This window comes from Drosophila simulans, chromosome 2R (assembly GCF_016746395.2).
Source record: "Drosophila simulans strain w501 chromosome 2R, Prin_Dsim_3.1, whole genome shotgun sequence".
Classification (NCBI taxonomy): Eukaryota; Metazoa; Arthropoda; class Insecta; order Diptera; family Drosophilidae; genus Drosophila; species Drosophila simulans.
Window position 1 is genome coordinate 7791525 of NC_052521.2, and position 27879 is coordinate 7819403.

General features: G+C 40.7%; 2 protein-coding genes across 9 annotated transcripts; one reads left to right on the forward strand and one right to left on the reverse strand.

Moving 5' to 3' along the window:
- The first annotated feature begins 32 nt into the window (after positions 1-32).
- Positions 33-27636, forward strand: LOC6733870 (G protein alpha o subunit). 6 transcript variants are annotated; one of them, XM_016167801.3, is made up of 8 exons: positions 33-188; positions 1474-1730; positions 10345-10529; positions 10615-10775; positions 23076-23204; positions 23269-23398; positions 23474-23627; positions 23693-27636. In XM_016167801.3, exons 2-8 carry the CDS (start codon positions 1613-1615, stop codon positions 23878-23880), a joined length of 1065 nt encoding a protein of 354 aa, XP_016026892.1. In that variant the 5' UTR covers positions 33-188; positions 1474-1612; the 3' UTR covers positions 23881-27636. The 6 variants fall into 6 exon arrangements, with proteins under 6 accessions (XP_016026892.1, XP_044778504.1, XP_044778505.1 ...); XM_044922569.1 differs by lacking the exon at positions 33-188 and adding an exon at positions 361-378; XM_039291888.2 differs by lacking the exons at positions 33-188; positions 1474-1730 and adding exons at positions 6447-6588; positions 7361-7746.
- Positions 11435-21044, reverse strand: LOC6733871 (probable cytochrome P450 49a1). Of its 3 annotated transcripts, none has more exons than XM_016182370.3 (14): positions 20828-21044; positions 18062-18294; positions 17667-17830; positions 17428-17593; positions 14419-14499; positions 14209-14325; positions 14033-14109; positions 13333-13528; positions 13091-13265; positions 12857-13026; positions 12707-12785; positions 12536-12641; positions 11971-12092; positions 11435-11891 (listed from the first exon to the last, which is right to left on the reverse strand). In XM_016182370.3, the coding sequence occupies exons 2-14, from the start codon at positions 18262-18264 to the stop codon at positions 11778-11780; spliced, it is 1770 nt and encodes a 589-aa protein (XP_016026897.1). In that variant the 5' UTR covers positions 18265-18294; positions 20828-21044; the 3' UTR covers positions 11435-11777. The 3 variants fall into 3 exon arrangements, with proteins under 3 accessions (XP_016026897.1, XP_016026898.1, XP_016026896.1); XM_016182371.3 differs by having other exon boundaries at positions 20603-21044; XM_016182369.3 differs by lacking the exon at positions 20828-21044 and adding an exon at positions 20243-20421.
- Positions 27637-27879: the final 243 nt, after the last annotated feature.

Below are 27879 nucleotides of genomic sequence, written 5' to 3' on the forward strand. Positions count from 1 at the left end.
CAGCCACCCCCGCCGCGTCCAGTGCTGCGCACCGACGCCGCCAACAGCTGTTCGAACGCCTCGCTCTGCAGTTGGAAAGAGCGAACGAAGCGAGAGAGAGCAGCTAAATTTTCGCACACCAGAAAAGTGCAATTTACCAATATCACTGCGGCCAAAAATACAAGTGCAAGTGCTCGGCAAGTGCAACGGTAAACTATCACGATCGGTGCAGTAAAAACAGCGAGTCGCGAAAAAGAAGCGCAAAGCGAACGGAACCAATAAGAACAGCCAAACGCAAAAGAGAGCCTCCTGCACACACACGCACACAGCAGGCTGAAGCAGACCCACACACACGCATACACTAGTGCGGTGTGTATACGACTGGAAAACTAGGCGGTGGTAAATGTGAAGCTGAAAAAAGCTGAAAAAAAGGAAAAGGAAAACTCGTGGGGTGGTGGGTGGCGGCCCAGTGGGCGGGGGGTGTGGCGTGTGCAGCGCGTGAGAGTGCGTAGTGCGTGCGTGTGAGTGAGTGAGTGTGTGCGCGTGTGAGTGAAACAGCGACAAACTAAATGAAAATTTATACATCCGAAATGGTTAACAGTTTGCATAAAAACGGCATTACTTTTTGCATATTTTAATGTGCTTAAGCAAACGCTCGAAAAAGAAAACTCCACAACCCACCGCCTTTTTTTTCCAACAACCCGGCGCTTTTTTAGCGCCTACGCCCACGCTTAATACATACACACTGCATAAAAAACATACAAATTAAAACCAAAAAAAAAAAAAAACAAACAAAATTTATAAAAGTATTTTAAAAAATGACAACAAAAAATAAACAATAAGCAGTAGTCCAAAAAATAAGTTTGCGTTTTTGGCTCTTTGACCTCGGGACTAATTCACTTACATGATAAATTACCATCGTTCTTATCGCGATCCAGCATTATCTGATGGATTTATCTTATCAGCGCGATTGATGAATTTTGTATCGATATCGCAAACATGCTCCATATGCAAATTAGCTGGCTATCATTGCTTTTATTTTTACTTTGCGTCTGCTGATAAAAAACAAAAGCAACATAATTGATACAGTGCGCGGCCCATTGCACAGACAGTGGCGGTCATAAAATTAGTGCTTGTCTCAGTACAGTGCAACTTCCATAGAGCGAACGATCCATAAACTTTGTGTGTGCAGTCGATAAAAATGTACCACATGTACATAGCTCATCAGTTTAAAATAATCTTTTTGAATATTACATACAAATTAATATACAGCTGTGTTTAAAGTAAAGTAAACAAAATATTACAAAATTGTGCTTATGCACAGCAGACAGAATTTATTTAAAACAAGTCATCATTATTGTTTTGAACTCGGCTGTATATTTAACACATCCTTGATATTCATTGGTTCGCCTTATCGATCGCGCACTGTTTGTAGTGAATCATCCGCTGACCCGTGCATTTGTTATTGTTGATGGGTTCAATATTCCATTTCAGTTGAAATCGTTAAACTGTACATAAGCAAATAAGACATAAAGAAAAAAGTCCAGGAAAATTGGAAAACAAAATTCCGAAAACCGAAAAGCCCCGTGTAAATCCGAATCCGAATCCAAATCAGAATCTAAACCCAACCACAATGGGCTGCACCACATCCGCCGAAGAACGCGCCGCCATCCAGCGATCCAAACAGATCGAGAAGAATCTGAAGGAGGATGGAATCCAGGCGGCCAAGGACATCAAGCTCCTGCTGCTGGGTAAGTGCACTTTTCGTCGCTTTTTCCCGTTTTTCCACTTGGGTTTTCCTCACCGGAAATGGAAAACCTGCTCAGCGTTTACCTTTCCACTCGACCCGACTCTATTGTTCTATTTCGGTGGAAATTGCTGGTTTATCGGCCGCCAGATTCCGGGGCACTTGGAAAATTTTATTTTCGGTTTTATGTGCCGATAGATAGGGGAATATTTATTGCGCACACTTTTACTCTGCGGCGGAAATGCTGGATGTGCGGAGCGCAATTTTGGATTACCTGATCTTCAATTTCCATCAAGGCTTTTATCAGAGCTCACATTTTTTAGAAAATACTAAGACTGGAATAAAAGTAGTTTCGAAAACTCTTATTTTTGTATGTAAGGTTAAACTTTCAACAACATTTACCTTACAAAGGTATTGACAACTGACTAGTTATTTAAATTAAAAGTAACGACTTGTTGCCCCAAAAAAAAAGGAATCGAACTCAAGGTTATTCCACTCTATTTGAGTGCTGATGAATCGATTCCATGACAAAACTATTCTTAGCGTGTTTTTTGGCCAAGGCGAAACCGAAGTAATTTGGGTCAACTTTTGGGTGTTGCATGTGGCATGGATATCCGAAAATAAAATGGACGCATGCACCACTGTGCATGCAACATCTTAGACAATGGCAGCAGCAACAGTTGCATCTGCCCTCGTGGCAGACGAGTGTGAAAACCCAAACAGTTTCGAGGAGCCATGTGGCCTGTGGATGCCCCGCCTCGATTGAAGTGGGTTCAGTACGATAGTGATGAAATAATTACCATCTTTATAAGGAAATATAAAATAATGACTAGAATTAGCCAAGTCTAAGAAAACAGTGCAAATTATCTGAACATAACTTAAGAATTTAGAGATGCTAAATGTAAATCTACATGATACATATTTTCTTTGCTGTCATCTCTATTCTGCATCAGCCTGCATCTCATCGTCGAGTGCATCTGTGAGCTGCAGCTGCAGCCTTAGCCTTAGCCTTAGATTTTGGCCAAGTGCGTCTGCATCCGCTAAAAGATGAGGGCAATCGACGCCACTTGACATTGAAACAATTGCACGTGTGTGCCAGTGGGCGGGTGTGCACCATGTTTGCACCATGGTTCCGAGGTGCAGTGTTTGTTAACCTGGTTGCGCCCCACTGACACCGAAATGTCAGTTAATCCCATTGACTTTGACTTGCCCCCGAAAACGAGATAGGGATGCAGGCAGGCAGAAAAATGACAAAGCTGCAATGTGCACAGGAATTTCTCTTTCACTTTAACATTGTACACAAACATGTTGCGAAAAACAAGCAAAATCTCCATATCGTGGATGCACTTAAAGTAGTATTCAAACTAACCAAAAGTTAAAGTTGTTTAGAAAAAATGCTTAAACCAAAGACCAATCAGATCAAAGTACTGTTTATATAACTTAGTTAAGATGGATCACTTTTTTTGGAACAAGTTTTTCAATTTAATACATTTTCCCCTGCTCTCTAACCCGTTTTTGTTCGCTGTGTAGGCCCATTACTTCCCCCACAGTTGCTCGCTGTTGTTCTGTGCAATCAGGCAAAACTTTTAAACGCCCTAACAAGCAACAAGGAGCAGAGTCGAGTGGCGAGGAGTGCCGAGGAGTGGATTGCAGCCATGTTGCAACAAGGCCCATTGAAAGTGCGCCGGATTGGGGGTTCCTCTGCAGGGGGTGGTGCCCAGAAGGGGGTGGCGGGGGGAGGTCGAGGGGCGAGAGACGAATGGCAGGCGGAAGCATCGAATGGCGGCCAGGAAACACTAACGAAACAATGGACACAGTGGCACCGGACGGAAGGGAGCGAGAGGAAACGTGTACATGTCCTGGGTGTGGCTGCATACTTCGCCACAGCACTGTGCCTCTCGAGTGGCGCCTCGTGGCGGAAGTTTGAAGAAACCGCCACTTGAGGCATAATTTTCAAGCCGAAAGGAAAGGCTATTGAGGAAACGTTCGATGCTCGTTTGTTTGCCACTTTGCCGGCCCTTGTGCCGAGTGATATGGCTACGTGAAACAATAAAGAAACAATTGCCAACTCAGACGGACTAGACGGCAAATAAACGGAGTAGAAGTTTCATTTTTGTAAAACCCCAACATTCCTATACAGATAAGAACAAAAACCATTAATTCTATGGCAGAATTGGAAATAAATATTATGAGTAAAGATAAGGTTCCATATTTATGAACTTGAAGGGGATTTTGTTTATCTTTTATCTTTATCAGAAGATCGTCAGAACGTTGAAAAGTTAAATATATTTTAAAGATTAGTTTTTTATATAGTGGAATTTTTGTAATGAACCAGACTTTAATTCGTTTGAAAAACTGCAAAACATTTTAAATATATTTATTGGGATCTGGAGACCTATTAAGACCCACACATCACATCGATTTGTGACTTTGTGGAGAATAAAACTTGTCGTTTCCTAAAGACGTCACAGTTTTTTCTTCCAAATTCTTGTTTCCACATAAATGAATAATTACTTATATTTCTTGATCAAAAAATATATTTATCAATATGGAGCTGTCGACAACCCATCCAATCTGGAACACCAAACACATGTAGCAATTAGGCTGGGAGCCGCTTCTCCGAACTTTCGGAGCCAAGCAGGCCACAAAATGACAATAAACAGGCTCGTTAAATAAACTATAAAAGATGCCAAATACAGCACAAATCGAACGTAATTGAGCAAAGTCAAATGTCGCCCGAGTGCCAAAAGGCCTCGCGACCTGCAACCCATGGAACGCCGCACAGAATGGAAAATGGCATTCGATGGATGGGTGGTTTTGGGGTAGGTGCAGATTGTTTCGGACAAGTGCACAAGTGCTCCACTTTGCCGCTGTCTGTCATTTGCTCGAAAGAGCGCAGAGTTCGCGTGATAAAACAAAAACAGAAAAAACGTTGTCAATTTGCTTGCCGTTTGTCGTTGACTGCGGTTTGTGGTTCCGGCCCCCTCACCCAATCGCATTTATCTATATAGTTCACCCTCTGCTTCTGGATTCCAATTCATTCAATAATTTCATTGGCCCATTCATTGTTTTCAATTTTTTTCTTTTTTGCTTGACTTCCATCGTTTTGGTCCATATTCGCAGAGTGATAATTTAATTAAACTCGTCAGGGGCATCGAGGTGACAACAGGGGATCCCTTTTGAATTTCAAATAGTTTGCAAAGAGCAATATTAAATATCGCTGGACTTTGTTCTATAAGTTGCTCAAAAAATGTTGCAAATTCCGAATTTTTAAAAAAGTTATTTGTATTAAAGATTCATTTTGATTTTGGGTAACTAAACCATTTCAAATTCTATCTAACACCCAATAAATGAGTCAGAACAACATGTTGAAGTTCTTTTTTACTATTTGTCACTTTATTTGTCCGTGCATGTTCTGCATTTTCAATAGTCGCTTTTTTTCAACATTTTCTTTTGTCACGCCATGTGCTCGTAGTGAGTTAAATTGCCTGCTTTCTTTTGACTCTTAACTCTTTGACACAACAACAGGTAATTACCGCCGCCCTTAACTATTTTGGGGCGGTGGTGCCAGAATTCTTGGGAAAATAAAGCTTTACCGGAAAACTTTCTTCGTCATTGCCTCTTGTTGTAGGTTCAGAATCAAGATGTCAACTTCTAATTGACTGGCCGATGAGTTCAAGGCAAAATGAAAGCAGTAGGGGAAAAGTGACTATTCTATAACTTTTGTAAATTTGAGATGTACTTGTACTTATTTACTGAATACTAAGTAATTAAATAAGTTTATATTGGATTAAAGAGCTCATTACAAGAGGGGTGCAATCGGTTCAATTTTTTTTAATTACAGCAAAACAAGCATTTGTTCAACTTGTACATATCCTTTAATTTTAAGTTCATTTATTTTTCAAAATTATACGAACATTTATATTAGAACATTTAGTTACCTAAAAATGTTGTAATAGTCATTGATCCTTACCATTCGAATTATTAGCGAGAGCCATAACTTCATGCCAGAGAGGCTGTACTGTACAATTAAGCTGTACAAATTCTCGGCATTTCGATCGCGGATGGCCATGTCAATTCCTTAATTGAGGCTCAATGGCATTTTTTATGATAGCCTTAATTGGTTTACCTATTATCTCGATTTGCAGTTGCAGGTATTTGAGGCATTGCGCCATTCAATCACAGTTCCCGTCGACAGAATCCCATCAATCGAACGAATGCGATTGTTTTATCTAATGGTGATTTTTCTCGATTTTCCGCTCTATCGTTATGCAGGCGTGGGAAGAGCGAGAGAGAGAACACAAAAGATCCTGCTGCTGGCCAACTGTTTTGTGCTAATGCGCTTTGGCTTGGCCCATAAACGTGGCAAAGTTCTAAAGCCATCGACTTAATTGTGTGTGGGGAGGGGGTACCAATGGCATTCTCCATTTAAACTGCAAAGCCACTTTAAGTTGCTCAAAAAAAAAAAAAAGAAAACCAGCGGGGAAAAGGAATATCGCGTGGGCGCACTCGTTGATTTTGGGGTTGTCCTTGTCTTGCGACCACTCGCTGATTTCGTCCTGCGCAGACTCGTTATTTTGGCTCCCACACTTTCCAGTGGCGCAGGCGCAAGTTCTCTCTCATCCTCTCTCTGCGTCTCTCGGAGCTTTCGTGTATACTATACGTGGGCGGCACCAGAATACGAGAGAGAGAGTACTTCCAGCGCATCCAGGCACATAGTTCCGTTAGTTCAGTTGAATTCTGCCAGCTCTCTAGAAAACTCGCACAAAAGAGAGCTAAACCGTTAAATTAACGTTCCAAAGTTTAGAAAACGCTGAAAAAGTGTTAAATATATATAACAAAAATACGTAATAATATAAAGTGTAAATTAAAAGCCACCGCAACAATTCAGTTTGGCGCTTAATATGTGACTTCGCCGAAGTTCGTCCCCCGTTATCTCCCCTCCTTTTTTTTTTTGGATAAACGCATGAATCATTTTCCTGCTGGAATACAAAAACAAATAGCTGCCAAGTGTACAAAAGAAAAGTTTTGTTTGTGCTTTTCTTATTTGGCTGAAAAACAAAAAAAAGTAAAACGCCTCAATTTTCCAGTCCTCTCACTCCCTCTCTTTTGTTTATGGCCACTTGTAAGACAGCGCGTGAATAAAAAGTTTAAACAAAAGTTGTCAAATTTGAACTATTAATTGTACGTTCTCGATGCAATAAAAGGCAAATATCACAAAAAAGAACATTTTCAAATAAAAGTATAAAATAAAAGAATGTGCAGCAATCGTATATTATTGATTTTTGCCATATTTGTACGCATTTTGAGTTTTGGTTAATAAAACCACGCTCCTTAATTACACATTTTTCCTTGGCTCGAAAAGCCCTCGCCTAAAGCTTTTATACTCGCTGCTTTCACTCTCTCTCTCTTCGTTTCTAGTTTTTCCTAGCCAAAGACAACAAAATTTCCCGAGTTTCGTAGCGAGTAACGGGTTTCCTCGCTCTTGGACATGCGGGTTTTTCAGTTTACAATTAGACTCTACCGTTAGCGGTCAAATCGGGTATCCTTGAGAATCCTCTTTGTGCGGATCACAACAAAATGCGCAGATAAAAACAAAACTGAATTGTTTGGTGACATAATTGTATGTTGCAGTGTTGAATTGAAGCAAACCAAAGTTAAAAAAACAGAAAAAAACCAAAAGAAGTGATTGAAAAATCGAATATCGAGTTGATGTGCCGTACTGAAAATTGAAGACCAGTGACACGATCGAAACCCTCGGATAGCGGAGTTAGTTTAGCCCCCCGAATTTGAGTCCCCGCACGTTGTACACCTGGTTTTTCTCGCTGGCAACGTAGTCGGCCATTGAGTTGGCCGATACCAAACGACCTTCAAAACGTTTTGCGTCGAGGCAATACGCACCATGGGCTGCGCACAGTCTGCCGAGGAGCGAGCCGCAGCCGCCAGGAGTCGCCTCATCGAGCGCAATCTCAAGGAGGACGGCATACAGGCGGCAAAGGACATCAAACTCCTGCTGCTGGGTGAGTTTTCCCCGGGAACGCAATCGAAACAAACTGAATCGAACGGAACCCAACCCAACTCAACTCGCTGAGTGTGCCACACACATGAATATTTGATTCGCGGCACGGCTAAAATTAGTGTAGCATACTTAGCGGCTGCCCTGGCGTCTCATTAAATCCGCTAAAATGTCCTCAGGGCATGAGCTTCGGCTCTATGGCAGCCTTGGCCTTTGACCGATGCTATTTGTGGTGCAGAACAGGACACTCTAAGGTCCTTCGCTTTGACGCGTTCTTAGCTAAACGTGCTTCTGTTTTTTTTTTTAGTTCAATCACGACATTCTCAAGTTTAAAACTAACCTTAGATTCAGACTCGTTGTTCTTTCTTTTTAAAAATAATCGAACTGCTTGGAGGAATAAAGCCTCATATATAAACAGTCCATCTTGAAAATGAAAGTCATCCTGACTGGAACTTGTGCCAACCGATAAATAAATCCCACTCAACTTCGCTATTTAATTATTTAATTACTTTATATCGATTGTGCCGACAGAGGAACTGCAAGTGGTGATTCCATTTTCTTGGCACAGTTCCCTTGGAGCGAATGTGAAATGCCATCAATTTAATAATCACAATAATATTTTTATGTATCAGACGGAAAGTTCAAGGTCACTCGCTTGCGGGTGAATCGAATGGGAGGGCTTGTGTGCAAAAGTCGGGCAATATAGTGTGCGCATATGTATGTAAATAATAATATATGGCAGTTGATTGTAATTGCAATTGGATTCCGATTTGTGATAAGCGAGCGTAATAAACATGCCCGCTGGGAGGCATTAACAAATGAAAAATAGACATTGCATCGGCATAAATAATGTTTGCGAATTGTTTCCGCTTGCGAAAGAGTACGAGAATTGACCAAATTTGGGCTGTTAATCAAAGGCGGAAAATGTAGGAAAATTGCATTTCGCTTTTCGTTCAGCTGGGCGCGTGAGTAATTTCCATATTTTCATATACTCTGCTGTAGCTCTCTCATCTCATCTCCGGCTGCATATATTTTGGAAGCAACCAACAGCCCCATTTCGCTGTTTACATTTCGGGCATTTCATTTAATTTCCTCTTTTGCTCGGACTGAGCATTTTCGGTCGAAAATGTTTGGCAGGGGGAGAAGATTTCAGTTTCTGACAGTTTTGCGTGTGTTTCAGAATAAAAATGTTCATTTTCAGGCAACACCCACTGCGTGTGTGTGATGGCGAGTGTACTGGAAATGTTTATTTAAAAAAAATTTTATTTTTTTTGTACTGCCATGCCGTGCGCATCCAAGAATTCATAATAATAATCAGAGCAACACGTATGAAAATAGCTCCATCCTGCTCCGTTGCCGAATCTTTTGTTTTCCTGCAATCCACGAAGGCATTAAAATTAAGCACTTTGCCTTCGATTTCCACACAAACAAAACATTAATCTCAGGTGCCTACTCAGTCCACCGATGGCCTCTATAAACAACCCAGGAAAATTTCCCTGTTCGCTGCTCTTGAGTTTTCCAAATCTAAACATTTTCTGAGAGTAGCTCTTCTTTTCGTGGACTGTTCTAAGATCTTTTAAAGATGTGTGGACTTTTTCAAGTGGTGGACAATGAACTCTTTATTCTGTTACATGAATGTCGTGGAAACTGGAAAAACAATTTTGAATTGCAAGCTTTATTGTAGTTTCCTGACGAATTGGGCAACTTTTCATTGATAGAAATCAGCCAATATATGAATATATACCAGATATGAATCTGGTATCATTATAATATTGAAATCGTAAGGAAATTGAAATAATGAAGGCTACGCCTAGATGATGATAAGCACTTAAGTAGTAGTATTATCAACCACTTTCATACTTATACCAACCAATTGTGTTTTAATTAAAGCTTCTTAGTGAGGATTAAGCTTAGTGGCAAGCGAAAATGGGCAAATGAAATTACCATTTATCAAATTATGCCATTTTCCCAAGGACAGCTAGGCTAAGCAATTTTCCAGCCGAGCTGCCAGCTATCTTGATTATCTCGTTTATCACAAAACCCCCTTCAGCAGACACTCAATTAACAAATTGCATTCAATTGCAAGGAAATTCTGCTGGAATTGCAGCTCGCAAATCCTTCAAAGCCCCGCAAAAAAAAAACACCCAATGAAATAGAGATGTAGACGAAAGTAAAGGAGTCTATATACAGTCGCCGGATGACCAGGGCCAAACAATTAATCCTTTGTTTGCCATTTATTCTCGGTCCGCCCCCTCCACTCCTTGCGTTTTTCTCATTTCTTTGGCCCAACGGCATCTCAAGATGATACATTGACAACGGCGATGATGATAATCATAATCACGATGCTGATGTGGGTGGCTGGACCTGGATGGCACTGTGTGCTCAAAGGCCATTAGGCCCAACTTGAGGAATACAAAGCACAGACATTTAGTGCTCGAGAACTAAACGCAGCATAAATATTTGAAACCCCCCTCGGGTTCTTTTGTCGGCGCCGATAACCAGACGCACAAATAGACCCTATATACACATTACATCTGTAATCTTAAGTTCCAACACGCATTGCTAACTTCTTTTTTTTTGGTTTTTTGTTCATTTCTTCTAGGTGCCGGTGAGTCGGGCAAGAGCACAATAGTCAAACAGATGAAAATCATTCACGAGAGCGGCTTCACTGCGGAGGACTTTAAACAATATCGACCGGTTGTCTACAGCAACACAATACAATCATTAGTTGCAATATTGCGCGCGATGCCAACCCTAAGTATTCAGTACAGCAATAACGAGCGGGAGGTAAGTCCCCAATGAGTGCCCATTCAGGCTCACAGTCACTAACCCGGCCATTTCCACGCCACTCTCCCACCTCCCATCCTCACAGAGCGATGCCAAGATGGTGTTCGACGTGTGCCAACGCATGCACGACACCGAGCCCTTCTCGGAGGAGCTGCTGGCCGCCATGAAACGCCTCTGGCAGGACGCCGGTGTCCAGGAGTGCTTCTCGCGCAGCAACGAATACCAACTAAACGATTCCGCAAAATAGTGAGTACCAAATCAAATATCCAACTAGGATGGTGCGAATTATTTCAATCAGTTGGCTAACACGCAGGCTGATTGAATAGTTGAATTTTATTTTAAATTTTCTATTTGGGAGTGATTTAATTGCCTGTACAATAGAGCCCAGCAAAAGTAAATTGAAGCTAATTGGTAAAAGTTTAAAGCTAATTGTTTAGCAAATTAAAAGAGCAAGAGTGCAGCCTAAAATTAATTGAAGACTACGCTCTTTTATATATATTCTGCCAACTGAAATTCAATACGCTTAAGCTTTCCAAGCCCAAATATATAATTATTGGCCCTGTCTTCGAGTCTATTTTAAGCCACATCCCAATGACTCTTGAATACGTGATTTTCGCCCATTTAATTACTCTTGTAACCGAATATTTTTGCGTTTTCTGTATAATTTTCTAAAAATAAAATAAATTGTGCAGCTTTGCAGCTTTGGCAAAAAGTCTTCAAATGCCCCTTAAAGTCAGCCAAGTGTATTCAACCTACAGAGCTAATGATACACTTACTAAAAAGTAATTAATCATGAGCCTAGATTGGCGTTTGCTTGACCTTAGCCATCACACTTTGTCCCAAGTTAAGCTCACTAGGCTTTTGATTAATGATAATGCGAGGCAAGAAAAACAAACAGAAACAGACAGCTTATTGCATACTTTTCGACGCTTTATTGGGTACAATTATTCTTCGAGAAGAAAACTACAACTAAGCATGGGGGGAATATAATGGGTCCTATATACACATGTATCAGCATAAATACACAACGATTATTTAGTTTAGTTACACGCACCCACAAAACTGCGCTCGTGGCGATGGGATGTACTGAATTTGTCGGAACTGTGCTCCATGTACATTTGCTTAATTAAAATGAAGCATAGCAACAGCAGCTGGGCTTTGACTATAAATATCACACATCCGCCGTGTGTCACTGCAGCTTTGAGCTCCATGATGGGTTCCCTCCGGTTCCCTTTGGTTCCAGACAGCTCACTCGTCCCTCAGCGTTAGCTTGAAATTCAGAGGCGACTGCGGAATGTACGTGGAGTTCACACGGTACACAAACTCTCCGGAATTGTACGAGACCTTGTATTTGCGGAAGATCTGTGCCGGGAATCAAATATGGCAAATTAAAAGGGGTAACTCTTGGCAAAGCCAGGTGCAAAACATGATTAAAACCCACCTTGGCCAGCAGCGTGTGCAACTCGATTTCGGCAAACCGACGACCCACGCACATGCGACGCCCAAAGCCAAAGGGCAAACTCACGAATGGGTGAATTTTTTGGTTGGCATGGGGGCAGCCAGCTGAAAATAAACGCCACTCTGGTTAGAACACTGCGAAAAAAAGTGTGCCATTCACCTTGGAGCAGAAAATACCATGTAACCTGTCGTGAAAGAAAATAAATCATATCTGCGCACGAAAGCATCTCAACTTTTGTGTATCGAAACAGCAATAAACAATTAAGCAGTGTACGTTTAAACATAAACAAATCTACAGATACACATTAAATATGTATAGCTACTAGATACTTAATAATTTTATTTCTGCTGCGGTCAAAAGTTTGATTATATGCCCATTTTTATTAAAACTGTACTTTTTAAGCCTTTTTCTGCTCTTTTCCATATATTTTAGTCTGTCACCAAAACATGCACTGTTTTTTAAGAGCCAAGTACTCGGCATTTTATGGTGCTCGACGAAAGCGTTCTTACGTGCCTGCAAGACACTCTTTTTGTGGCATCCAACTCACCTGCATCTGTGGACTGTTTCAGCCAGCGCTCGGGCAGAAAACGCTTGGGTTCTGGGAAATATGCGGGATCGTTTGAAACAACCAAATGGGGGAAGATAACGTGTGTCTGAAAGGAAACAGGGATGGCAGTGAGCTGGCATTCCAAATGGTCACCATTTCCCGGAAACTTACGCCTTTGGGCACGTGGTAGCCATTGATGACAGCATCCGACTGCAGACTGCGTCCATTGGCAATCACCACGGGTCGCATGCTAAAAGGTTAAAAGTGGTTTTACTTTTTAAAGAAGGCACTATAACTCAATTGAATGGAGAACTGTCATACCGTAGAGTTTCCTTTACGCAGGCTCGCAGGTAGGGCATTTGCTCCAGGACATTCTGGTTGATGTCCGCCTCGCGATGGGGAAACACCTTCTGCAGTTCGTCGAAGAGTTTTTTCTGTTTGTCTGGGTTCTTGGCCAGCTGATAGATTGTGGAGGAGGCGGCCACTGAGGTCTACGTTATAGATTTAACCATTAAATATTACTATACTTATCAATTAGATAATAGATTAGCTTACCGTATCGACTCCAACCAAAAACAAGTCCAGTGCCAAAATGGCAGCCAGTTTGCGATTGCCCGTCTTTCGCACTATCCGCTCCACAATGGATATGTCCGCCTCGGATTTGGGCAATCCTCTAGCCTCATCGGCATCGGCCTTGTCCATGGTCTTGCCAATGTTCTTCATGCAAATTCTGGGGTGCAAAGTGATTTCTTGAGGTGATTATTTGCCCAATTATTCGCGTACTTTATGCGACTCACGCTGTGAACTGATCCAAAGCCTTGACGAAGCTCCTATATGCCTTGGTGGGATATATCCGCCACAGCGGCATTCGCAGCTCCAATTCTGGAACGGCCCAGAAGAATGTGTTGATAGCCTCTATGATCTGTTGGGCCTCTTCGCTGCCCTCGGGGGACAAACAGCCCAATCTCGTGTCCAGGGAAACGCGACCGACAGCTAGAGTTCGTTTTAATAAATTAATTAACAAAGTTACGTGAAGCCAGCTCATAAATTTTATAAACACCATCGTTTCTCTTCTCGGAAGACCAATGTGTACAGTTCACTTTACAGATTCCAAGAAAAAACTAATACCATGTTGTAGCTAAAACAGCCAATTAAAAGTTTTCTAATATGCTAATAGGAGAGTTGATGAAGTTTACTTGTTGTTCGAGCTAACAAATTGTACTTAAAACTTTAAATAAATAGTTTAACTAGAAGTAAGCACAGCGTTAGTTAAATTTGTATATGCTCTAAAAGGGTTTTCTTAACAAAATGCAAGGAAAAAAGCTTGAAAATCTTCCTGAAATTAGTTTATAACTGTCAATGGGGCACTGCAATAGTCCTTGGATTCGAAAAGTGTCCCCAGATCATTATAGCCTAATTGCGTTTTCAATATTTCAATGCGATTGGCCAGCAAAGTGTCATAATCGCATAAGTGAAACGAAATTGGCAACAACTTACATTCCAAGGCCCATTTGTAGAGCTCGTGCAGGAAATTGGCTGGCAGCTCGTCCTTTTCGTCGCGCATCAGCTCAATACTGCGGATGGATATAGAGTATATATAGAGTATATGTAGGTATACCCAAGTATATGTTGATTGCATCACAGCTTGGCTGGATGCTTAGGCTCCGACTTACCGGCCCATAAACTCGCTGGCAATGTCATTTAGCGGCGGAATGTACTTCTTGGCGGTCTGCGGCTGCAGCAGGATGTGCTGCACCTCCTGTCTGAAGGCCTCCCACTTGGGACCATGCCTGAATAAGGTACAACAAAAAAAAAATGTGCAAAAATAGTAAGTACGGTGGTTGAGCCCGCCACAATATCCGTTATATAAGCACATTACTTACACGCCAATTAGGCCGGCCACATCGCCAAAGAAATCGCGTCGCAGGTCGCCCTTGTAGTGGCGCAGTGAGGGCATCGACGGTCTGACGGTTCCATGGCGAATAAAAAGTGGGTGCACATAAAGGGACAAGCCGGAAAGTACACAGAGCGAAAAGAATTAGCACATTGTCAATAAAATTATTATAGGGGAGTAAAATCTATCAAACTAAATGTGCTATAACTTAATGTAATATAACCAACCATTCTAGCTGATTATCCATACATACTTATTCAATTATAGCCCAATAAGATAACATAATCATTTACAGGATCAAATAAATTAAATACGAGTCTTTTTAAACCATATTTGTGCATTTAATAGGACAAAAGTATATTTATTTAAATATTCAAAGAGAGAAACTTATATAATCCAAAATTTCATTACCAAATTTCAATCGGAGGGCCTGAAAAAGTTCGATGTCATGACCATTTTGACCATTTTTTCTGCCTGTAAAAGTGTGAGCATGTCTGGGTATGGTGTGGCTAAAACCCCACCCCCTTTTGGCCACCCAACCGCCCCCTTTGAGGTCGCTTGCCCTTGCGTGCAGACAGACCGGCGACGACAACATCAAACACAATTTCGTACTAAAGCCCACACAAAATGAAGCGATTCAACTCCATCTACTAGCTTTCAGGTTCTCAGATACATATGTATATACATATATGTACACATACCCACCTCGAACTTGCATTATATTTGCCTACTCGCATGTCACTGGGCAAATAGAAGAAGCGTATTTATTGGCTTTTGTTTTATGCACCACCCTGGCCCACAACTTAGCCAACAATTTGCCGCCTTTGCTTTGACTTGACTGTTGTTACTTCATTCGAACTGACAATGGGGTTGCCACAGGCAACTGAATGATCAATTAAATGCGAGATTTAAGTGTAAATATGTATGTTTTCGAGCGTCGAGAGAACGCAACCCTGAAATGTCTATAGAACTAGTAAAATTCCCCTTCGAATTATGCAAATTTCGATTTTAGCAGTCAATTGAGAAGAACGCAATAGTTTAAAAATAGTCAGAGCTAAATAAGTCATAGCACATAACAGGATTTGACTTGAATTTGCTATTTAAATTATTAAATTTGTAAAGTTTAATATGTAATGTAAAATGTATTTATTAATGTAATAAATAATGTAGAATGGTCTATGGTAGAAGTCAAGTATCATAACAAAAATGATATTCAAATACTGAAAACATCGCATAAACTAGTTTGTTTGAGTGAAGATTTCACGCTCAATTCGCATACTAAACACCAAATTGGGAATCCCCCAGTTTACAAGCTTGTAACCACAAGTTGACCCCAAGATTGTCACGATCGGAACTTTGGCCCAAAAGCCGGCGATTACTCTTTCCGACTTAGATATTCCCACACACACGAATTGGCGTTTCTTTTCGGATTTTATGGGCCTCGTAAAAAAGTCAACAAAGCCGACGCCTCTGGTACACACTTGTGTACATTTCTCTTGGCCAAATATCTTCATCAATCAGTTGGGCAGTCGCTCCGTCTGTCGCTCAGTCTGTCAGTCAGTCAATCCGTCAGTTAGCCAGTTGGCCAGTGAGCAGTAGTAGTTAGCTTCACACATCTGCGCCGGCAAATGGTTCATTCATCAATCTGTCTGGCGGTCAAAAAAAGAGCCAACATTACGTTAATGTTGTCTCATGTCCAATCTATTAGTGATTCTTTTCAGTCGTTTTAATGATGACTTGCTAAACGCGTTCGCCAAATGCTAACAATGCGCGTTTGTCTGCGATTCACTATCGATCCGCAAACCACATTATGATATGATATGATATGATATTGTGCGATACTCGCAGGTATGCGAAACATAAGCGTAACTTGTTAAATTTGGTTCATGGCCATGGCGGATAAATCCGAGTGATAGGAGGAATGAAAGGCGGAGAAAAGAAAGCTTATAAAAGTTATGGACACGTTAGCGATCTGTGTGACTTTCGTTTTGTTTGCTTTTCAGTTTTGTCTTGCTTCTTTGCCCGCTTCAACATTTCGGTCAGTTTTATTTATTTCTATGATGCAAAAACGCTTGTCGGACTTTGTGAATAGTTCGGTTTGTTTGGTTTTATTTCGGATTGGAATCTCGGTTGCTAGGCCTACGGATCGCGAAGCCAGACGAGAAGTGAAAGTCTCAACTAATTTCAATTTGACGGTTTTGTTTTATCGAGCGCTAACACTTCAATTGGGATGACATCTCCTCGGTTGGATTATTTACAATCACAAAAATATTGAAATATCAAAATACATGATAAGCTTGTTAATTAAAAGTATAAGCCAAGCTTATGGCTTTCAATGGTAGTTATTTATTTACAAGTCTATCTCATTTAAATTGCTGATTTCATTTTCACTTCCCACGCAAATGTGTCAGATAGATTAAAGGCAATTTTGCACTGATGTTCGAATTTTACCTCTGATTTCAATCTGTCGCCATGTTTTCACACATCCCGCTTAATTCGCATTCCCAGGCGCAATCGCCATTTTGTGCCTTCGTTAGTTAATAATTTAATTACAGGCTGCATTCATTCGGTATGCGCATAAGTAAACAGGAATTGCATTTCCATGGGGGCGGGAAAACGGAGAGGGGTTCGGAACCACCCATGCATGACTGACTTTGCTGTGGATAAATATGCTATACCATGTGCGTGGGCTATGGCATTTATGTGGGGGATTTCTCGCTACACGGACCAGGTGCAGCCATGCAGGACATGGTTTGGCATAATCGTGGGTAAACAGCATATTTAACGAATTGCGAATCATGTTAGGGTTATTCAATAACAATAATCTTAAAGCCTAATAGGGTTTCGAATTATATAACCCAAAGTAAGCTCAGATCACGACTTACGAGCAAGCTGGAGATAATCAATCATACCAAACTGACATGCCGCACACACGTCGTATACGCAATTTCGCACTGCACCACCGAAGGATGATGGCAAAAGTTGATTAATCACTCACCGATGCGGCATCGCCTCCTCCTTCTTGAATATGTTACGAATCTCATCGCCATCGAAGACGAACAGCAGATCGGGATGACCAATGAGACCGCCCACTTTGGCCATCTTTCCATAGTTGACATGCAGCTCATTCATGACCTTGTCCAAGTCGCTGATTTTGTATGTTCCTGTCGGTCGGTGGCAGTGGTTCATTAGTTATCCTGGTCGGAGTTACAACGGATGCCAATAATGGCCACTCACCTATTAGCGGCGCGAAGCGCCAGGAGTTGCCAATGAGGGGCAAGGGGTATGGACCCGGCACATCCGAATAAGGACGCACTGCAGCCGCCGGTGAAGAACTGGTTTCTGCTGGTAGTGCGCTCGCTGTAGTCCTAGTTGTTGCCACTGATGTAACGGGCTGCTGGCTGTCAATTAGTGCAAATTGTATACAGTGAAAAAAAAACATTTAAGTTACATATTAATACATTTGGTTTGTAATACTTAGATTTAAACTGAATTTATTAGCCAGCAAGAAGTAGTTTTGGAAATGCAAAGTAACAGTCTTTTATTTGTAAAGTTAATTCAAAAATATTTATTTAAACTTAAACATTTAATTTCCATGTAAGCCAAGTATTTGGTGTGGGAAAATCACGAACCTGACATTTAATTTCTTCCGAATCGCCGACTCTCCCGCCCGCAGCCGTTGCATTGCAATTGATTTTTCAATTTCCGTGGCCACGCCCACTCCGCTGCTGGGCGGCGACACGGCACCACCACCGCCCCCGGAATGCGGCAGTATGGTGGTGCTGGATGTGGAGCGCCTCATCAGCGCAATGGATGTTTTGCGTAAGCCCGACATCTTCGGTTTGGTCCTCGGATCCACTCGGTCCTGTTGGGAATGGTATTATGTAAAAAGTTGAGCAAGTTGAGCAATCTGCTGCCGGCGGCAAACTAAATTGTGTATTTATGCTGATTCTCGTGGCGTTTCTTTCGCTCCTTCTGGCGGCGAAACTTTTGATGCATTTCCAAGTGGTTTGCCGGGAAAATCAATCAATAATAAATAAAGGCCACTCGCGTTTATTATTCAAAACGACTAACCCCCCCCACTTTTGAATTATATACTCTGAAAAGCTGAACTGAACTGCGTTTGGTTGGAGTGCAAATATTGTGGCACACTCGCAAAATCCATATTCATTTTAACTTTCAGCACTGACAGCACTTAGTTCGAGTTAGTTGCAAAACAAACCCGGGCAAACAATCGTCGATTGTCCCTTGTCCTCGGATTTTGGATCTCGGGGGAGCACTTAAGTGATATACATGGTGGGAGGGGGGCTCGGTCGGTTGGCAGGGGATTCCCATTTGTCGGTAGACTCGGTGCGTTCCGTTTTATGGTCGCTGCCAATAATCAAGTCGGAGTTAGCTAGCGTTAAATTGAGCACAGCTACAAGCCCTCGTGCAATGCGAGTTCAAACAAAGAAAACACAAATTGAAGAGTTATTGAAGTAGCGCCAATGAGGGCCAAATCAACCCTGGCCAAGTCTTGTTTATTGTGCATAAAATAGAGTCTACTACAAGCAAAGGCTTTGAAGGAGAACCATAGAAGTTGAACTTTACAATGCTTTTAAGCATATGAACATGGCTGAAAAGTAGTACACAGTTCTTGGAAATAAAAGCAGCAAGCAACAAAACATATAAATCTGAATAAGTTGAATTAAATGGACATTCAATAATGTTCAAATGTCTTTTAAAATAAGCAAGCTATTTACCACTGTGCAGAACTTACTTCTAATAAAAACGTACTTTCGAAGTTTGAAACAGCCTAAGTTTTAAGATGACTTGTGCTTGGACTTAATACCATTACTTTTCTGACTGTGTATAAACTTTGATTTTCTACCCCAAAAGTCGACAGAACTTGCCGGTACACACGCATTTAGTTTGAAAAGCAGTTGCGCTCCCCCGCAGGCGGAAAAAGTGGCAACGAGGCAAGATTGCTCATACGCCGCGTACGCCATCGAACAATGGTGGCAGTGGCACTTTTGTGGGTCTGCTGCTCCTGCTGCTGCTGCTGCTGCTGCTGCTTTCTGGCATTTTGTGCGCCTGCTCCCCAAAGGCAATATAATTTAAATGCCGAAAATTTGATGGAACAGAAATCTGCGCACCCGAATTCAGAAAGTTAGCCGAGCTGCCAGCCATTATTCTTTTAATTTTTGTTCCATTTTTTCCCTCTGTTTGCGTTTATTTCTTGTGTACACTTGTGCGGCACAATGGCGGCGGAGCAGAGCGGATTATCCTTGCCCTTGTCGCACAAGCGACGACCTTGAGGCTCTCGAGCGGTAGCAACAACAACTATCTGAGATATATATTTATATATAACGTATATATAGCGCGGCTTTATCGCCCAGGCGGTTATAATGAACTTGAGTGATAATCCTAGCGCCTGCGAGTAATGTAGAAGAAATGTCAAGCAGCCACTTGTCGTTGACTTTTATGGCCATTGTTCCAAAACAGCCGTGGGTTGGGGGCGTGGAGGACAGCTGTTCTCTGGGCCGCGTTTCATTCACGCTCGAATGAAGCCGAAATCGAAAGGAATCCTATTAGCATTCAGCTGCTAAATGAGCAAAGGTGGTCGAAAGATCCCGAACGATTATGTCACTCTCGCTGGCATTCGACATCTTGGCAAATCACTTGGATATTGCTTTTCGACTCGCCCTTCGAGGTGTGGCCAAAAAGCATATTCAAATTGGCTTTCACGCCGCCCAAGTTGGCCAAGTTTCGAGGTGCAACTAGTTTAGCCAGCTTGCCTAATTTGCTGGAAAAATGCAGCTGGGAAAACTCACTTTCGTCACTTTAATTTGTCGTTCATGCGAATAATTATCGTTTCCTTTGTTTATCAGCCATTTCTGATTGTATTTACTATTTTAACTGCTCATTTTACGGATTTGTAGTAAAACAAAATAAACTTGAGGACTTTAACTGCTTTTTTACGATTTATTTGACACCGCCTGCATGGAAAAGCCTACTATTAAATACTCGATTTTTTTTTGCCCCCATCAGTTTTCCTATTTAATCGAATTGGCCTTTCACGCTAAACGTTGATTTCTTTGATAGTCAAGTTGACTGAATGCCTTTCGGAGTGCAACTAGTTTACTTGACACGCCCAAATTGCATTGGGAAAACACCTCTCGAGGAAAACTCACTTGAGCGTTTGATTTGTTTTTTTTTTCTATCAGTTTTCTCGGCCTGCACTGCCAGTTGGTTGGGTTTTCAATCAACTTGTTGCCGATTCAATTTTAGTTTTAATTTATTTGACTTGGTCTTGGTTTCCCGAACGCTTTCAATCCGTTTGTGCACAATTAAAAACAGCTTTTGATGCCTATTGTTGTGTGGATTTCTATTGTGGCTTTGGCCAATTTCCCACTCACTCAAAAGCCGGGGAGATTCGCCAGGTCTTTTGTCACGCAACGCGAAGTTTAACTCGGCGGTAACACTGACTTTTGAAAACCGAAACCACAAGCAAAACCGAAACCGCAACGGAATCCGAATCCGAGTCCGAGAGCTGCGAATGGAGCTCTGGAGTCTTGAGCTGTTGCCTCGTAGACCAACCGCGACGCACTAAACGCGATCGCCGGGCTTCTTAGTCTACTTATACGCCAAACGCTATTGGCTCCACCAGCTGCCGATCTCGGCAAGCTCAGAGTTTTGTTTTTTTGTTTTATTTTGGCGCGCTTCTGTTTGCTTTGTCACTTAAGGTATTTGTGCTAATTGATGCCACTGCTGCAGCTAACTTTATTGGTCTTTCTAACCCAGAAACTAGTGGGTTTTGGTTTTCTTTTCTTTTATTAATATGAAATTGAAAGTGCCTAATAATCGCAATCAAAAAGCAAAAGTTCGTGATAATATACATATAACGTCTTGTACTCCCCTGATTGACATTAATGAGGGGCCCGATGAGTTTGTGATGGGGTTCGTGGCTTGAGTGTTATGTAAAATACATAAATAATTTATTATAAAACGCTGCTGGGACTAACGACCCATTTGCTGGGCTAAATTGCGCGCAAATCGCTTAATTGAAAAGGCCATAAAAGCTGGTAAGACAATAGTCAGCGGAAACCGGCTAATAAATTTCGCATGATGGCTTTGCTAATCTGGGATACGACATCTGAATTGGTTAACAAGAAAAACTTCATGCAGAAAAACATGAAGGAGTTTTTAACTCAGTTGAGCTAGAAAAGGTTTTAAATATTTTTAAACGTAGCTTAAGTTATTTAAGTTGCAAACAGCATGTATTTTAAGTTAGATGCAAGGAGCTTGAAGTTGATTATCCAAGAGTATTTAAACTGTCAAGCTTTCACCGATTCTGTTCTTTCTTCAAAGCATAGTTTTTCAATCTGTAGCTTACTTTCGCTGCAATTTGTTTGTCAGGTCTATGATCCACTTTCAAGAAACCACAACTCAGGCACATGCCACACATTGCAACACATTTTCCGGGCTTACGAATTACATCTGCATGTGTGTCTGCGGTTTCGGATCAGTAAACTAAACAGAAAAGAAAACTTTTATGATGGACATGTTAAATAAGATCTCGGGTAGCCAAGTGCTAACCAAGCGATTGCCCAATCGGCGAGCCCATCGGATCCGTTTGCAGTCGTTCAATTAACATTTGTCTAAGAAATTGTAACGAATATCGGGCATTAGCTTTGATTATGCAGTTGACCACACGGCCAACTTTTCCGCAAGAAAGGTGGCACTTTGCGGTTATGCCGGGCGAGCATGACTGGGCCAATTTCCCTGTGGCCAAACTGCAGGAGGGGAGCCATGGCCATCTTTTGAAGTACTGCTGCCGCTGCTGCTAACTTTGGCCAACTTGTTGGGCAATTGTGCGTGTAATTTGGGCGAAAACCAGTTGACCAATGCATCCGATTTCAGCACGAGAGCAAGTCAAGCGGAGATTGATGCGATAACAAGCGCAGATTCCTCGGCCAGCCTCAAAAAACTATTTGCGAGAGCTGGCCAACAAATAAAATTAGCTGCCGCACAGCCCTTTATTTTTGAAGGCATTGCGTGCGGCACGTTAATTATGGCCCCAAAGCACACATACTCACATAACTGGCCACTGGACTCACTGGTGGCCCCTCTGTGATGACCTACTTGTTGGCGCTCTTGCTCCCGAGCACGCAGACTCTATATGTGTATCTGAACACCTCCGTCTGTATCTGACAGATGCCTTTGCTTGGTTGACGGTTACATAACCGGCGAATAAAACTATTATGGGAAATATACAAATATGGCTTGTATGCGCGGAAATTAGAACCAGAACAAGTCGCGGAAATAGGAATCATTTTGAATGGCTACTTTCTGCAGGGAAAGCTGTTTGCATAGCCAAGTGAGCTGTGTGTGTGTGTGTGCGTGTGAGTGCGGGGGCTTTTCACCATTTCCCATTTCCCTTTGGTCTCGACACGCGCTCAGGTTTTTTGTTTTTAATTGTTTGCTCAGCGCTTTGGTCTGCGCCTTAATTGTTTGCTCAAGTCTTGGCAGATACGGGCGGAAAATTGAGAATGGACGGGTGGAAGGGTTGGGTAAACATTTGTCTGGTCAAACGATGTGTGATGGGAAATGGAATGCCTTAGCTCCTGGCCTGTAACACTCTCTCCTTTCTCCATTTCCTTGCAGTTTCCTGGACGATTTGGATCGGTTAGGCGCCAAGGATTACCAGCCAACTGAACAGGATATCTTGCGCACTCGCGTCAAGACCACTGGCATCGTTGAGGTTCACTTCTCCTTCAAAAATCTCAACTTTAAGTGAGTAAAAAGATGTGATTTAACAGGATATATCCTCATGATAATGCACTTTTTAATCGTACAGATTGTTTGACGTGGGCGGACAGCGCTCGGAGCGTAAGAAATGGATACACTGCTTCGAAGATGTCACGGCGATCATTTTCTGCGTGGCCATGTCCGAGTACGATCAAGTCTTGCATGAGGATGAAACCACGGTAGGATTGAGTCAAGTGCCTAGCTACTTTTTGTGAATATATCTCACTTTTGTGAATATCTTTATCATTTTGTAGAACCGCATGCAAGAGTCGCTGAAACTGTTTGACTCGATCTGTAACAACAAATGGTTCACGGACACCTCGATTATTCTGTTCCTGAACAAGAAGGATTTGTTCGAGGAGAAGATTCGCAAGAGTCCCCTGACGATTTGCTTCCCCGAATACACAGGTGAGTGGTCCATCCGAACTCGATTGTAGTAGTCTGGTTATTAATCCAATATTTGGACATTGCAGGTGGACAGGAGTACGGCGAGGCGGCTGCTTACATTCAGGCTCAATTTGAAGCGAAAAACAAATCAACCTCAAAAGAAATCTACTGCCACATGACGTGTGCCACAGATACCAATAACATTCAGTTTGTATTCGATGCTGTCACCGATGTCATCATAGCAAACAACTTGCGCGGCTGTGGACTGTACTAAGATGGATTCCAGGCCGGATCCCGACGATGTCGACGTCCGAGTCGATGTTGATGATGATGACGATTATGTGGAGCAGAATGGGGGCGTTAGCAGGGAACACCGTAACGGTATTAAAGAGCAGCGCGGGAGCACAACAACCCACCAGCATTGATCAAAAACCAAACAATTTAGGAGCAGATGATAGAACCAACCAACCAACCGCAACCACACAGAAAACATAGGACACTGAACAAGCAAAGCCCAAAGAACTTTTATTTGTTTAACAAAAAAACGGCGGACGGACGGAAATCCCGAATGGATGTTATAGGGGAAATGAGCGACAAGTACATTACATAATATCGATAATATTGAAGCAGATGCAGATGCAGATACACACAATGCTAATGATGATCAGGGCGACAATGACAAAATGAGGCAGCAGGCAACTGACACATGGACACGCGATTAAAGTCACATCTGAATAAAAAGGCAGTTGATTGAAAGGCATTTCCTATATACAAACATATACAAACACATACATATGCATTATGCAAAAGCCACATGTACGACATGACACTAACACACTCACACGACAAACACAAGCGCCAGCATTGCATACAGTTGTTGTTTGGTCTGAATAATTTTTATAGAATTTCATAATTTATGTGTAGTTTAGTTTCCTCATGTATTTATTAAAACAAAAACCAAACGAGCGTATATCTACATATACCGCATATATATATACATACACTTCTATACATATATATATATACATATATATAAATATTATATATTAAATGTTTCCTGTTGCAATCTCTCTTTAAAATTATTCATGCCATCAACGCTCTGCATTTGTCATGCTTGTTTAGACTTAAGTTCGAAAGTTTCAACAAAATCCAGCGGCAAAGGAAATATCAATATTCATTTGATTGAGTGTCAGCGTGTGGTCTAAAGTAAATATAAAATAACAAACCAAAAGGGAAAAAAAAACAAATAAAATGAAATGAAAAGATAAGAAACGAGGAAAGGAAAAAACACAAAATATGGAAAGCAAAATCTTAAACGTTAAGTAAAATTTAAAGATAAATGAAACGGATATAAAATCTATCTATTGTATTTACAAGAACAAAAACGAAGCAAAACTAAACTAAAATCCAGATAAGAGTCAAGTAAAGCAACGCGTATGTGGCCACTTAACTAACTTATGTAAAGAGCAGCAGTAGCAGCAGCCATCGATAATTGATTGATATACTTCAATGTAAATTGTACTTTGTTGAGTTTACGTGTATAGGAGAAGTTTAGCTGGCAAACACACACACACGAACACAAGCGCATACTGAACACAAACTAAATATAATTTCCTTCACTTATTGAGCTGATTTGTTGTAACTTACAATGATTTGTGGCATTTATACGAGGAGCAGGGCAAATCAGCGATCATCAAACACGCAATTCAACTTTGGCGGCGCACAAAAGCATGCTATATATTTTTGCCATATCTACGCACACCCACACACACAAAATATGAATCAAAATGAATGGAACGCAGAACTCAAATCTCCCACAATGAAACTAAGGATTGTATGTAATAATATAATAATTTATAAATTCTACATTTAATGATAAAAACATCTTCATACATGTACCTATGTATGTGACTGTATCTAGCGAATGGCATTTAACCCCCAGTATGTTGAATTGTTTGATTAGACTTATTATTATAATTATTATGTATATGCTTTGTATGTATGTATTTTGTGCATTTTGATTTTACATAACGATTTAGCTGCAATGAATTTATATTGTTATTTTAATAGTATTTCTTTTGTATCTGCCCAGTTCACTACTTCTCTCCTCCTCCTCCTTCTCCTTCTCCTCATCCCTTGCGCAAATATCCTCACTTGTGCTCTTGCTCTAGTTGGACGGAAATCCATTTATGTTTTATAGTTTTTAAGCCTAATTTATGTAAACGCACACAAAAACACACACAACTTAAACATCAACTAAGTAAGTTTATTAGCGAAATAAATATTATTTAACATTCAAAAAGAACAAAGAACAGAAGAGTAAGGACAATTTGCGAAAACAAAAAGCGAAACGACATCGTTTCGACTTTTAATTGGCAACCCCAGCAGATCCAGTGAAACTTTTCAAAAGTTGTGTTGGCCACAAAGTCCGTACAATTCCAAGATTTTATATACCGATCAGCGAACATTCACTTCTACGCATTTACTTAGGTCAGCCAACACTTTCCCATTTCCATGACCCCACCCGACCTCTCTACTATATCCTGGCCCAATCAAATACTGTAATATTTAATACGTATGTATTTCCATTCAACTTGTAAAATTCTACCAAAAAGAAAAAACAAAAACGCAAAAACCATTTTCAAATAAAACTATTTATTCAAAAACAAAAACCAACAGCCATTTTGTTATTTTCGTTATTTGTTTCATGATTTCCTTACAGCCAGCAAGAGGTTTTGCATGAATTAGATTACCTATGTAGTTACTGCTGGCTTCGAATTTGGGGTAAACAAAATAAAACAAGTAATAAACAGCAGACGATCAGTGTATAGTCACTTGACCAGTAATGCAAAAGATCAAGAACACGAGAGTTTAATAATTGTATGTAACTATAAATAAATACCAAATCGATATATTTATTGACAATTTAATTAAGCCACAAACAAGAAAGTTATTCATTTACCTTCGAGACAAAAGTAAACAAGGTCGGTCTATATATACAGATATATAAATTTAAATAAATATATTTAGTAAAGGGAGAACAACAAATTGCTACAAACAAACATACATACATATGTACTATATTTTTCTCGTAAATAATTATTAATCGAATACTCATACGGTAGCGACTATAATTTACCTCCTCGATGTCGCTCAACTTTCGAATCAGCAGAGATCGCCGAACTAAATAACTAATGAAAGCAGCATTCAAGTAATAGCAACATTCGATCATATAGTACAGCATAGTGTTAACCGCATTATATCGAATAAACTTTTTCATATTTTCAATACTAAATGGAATAGAACGGAACGGAAATGGAATCAAACATAATTCATATTTTTCTAAAGCTCATACACCTCTTTGCTCCACACACACCCACATAACTCATAAAATCGCAAGTCGCACCACTACTAAAATTACTTTAATAGCAGTTAAAACATTTATAAGTGAAATCCATAAAGAGCTATAACAACGGTAATGTTAATTACTTCGAATCAAATGTCCGCGGACATTCAGACACACGATTTTTGTGAGTGGCGAATACCAAACTTTGGGATTTTAAGAGGAGCTGGAGGAAAGACGAGGTGGCCAGTGGAACCAAGAGTATAGGTTAGACAAAGTTTAGACATTGTATCTAATCTAATTTGTAGCCTAATTATAATTGCTTTGGTTGTCCCATGCAACAGATCAGATTTGTTTAACTATTTATATACTTACCTATATTAACGTATGTGGAAATATAATTCTCCTCAATTCTTGAGCTCCTTTTCTCTCTCTAATGACCACATGGATGAAGTGTAGCTAATGGCCCATGGAAAAATTTTAAAATGAGTTTGAGGCGAGCCACGGAAGCTAACTAAGCTCGAAACATGATGAATGAATTTGAATCGTTGAATTAAAAATTTAAAATAATATATAAAACATAAAAATAATGATATAAAAACTGAAGTAAACCGAAATGTTTGTATGTAAAAGAAACTCAAAACGTTAGAGATCATCTACAATTTAAATAAATATAAATAAAACCAAGCAAGTTTGTTGTTTCTTAATAAAAAGCTAGACCCAACTACTGGGTCCACAAATACATCCACGTAGTGACGAAGCGCTCTTGCGTGGCTGGATTTTGAAACAATATTAAGGATCAGGAGAGAAAGTGGTGAAATGCCACTAATTCCCTTATTCGTCACGTAAATTAAAAATTTTTCATTTTTCGTCAGAATTTTGCTTGATAAAAACTCTCCAAAATTCTTGGAAATTTTTCTATAAAAATAG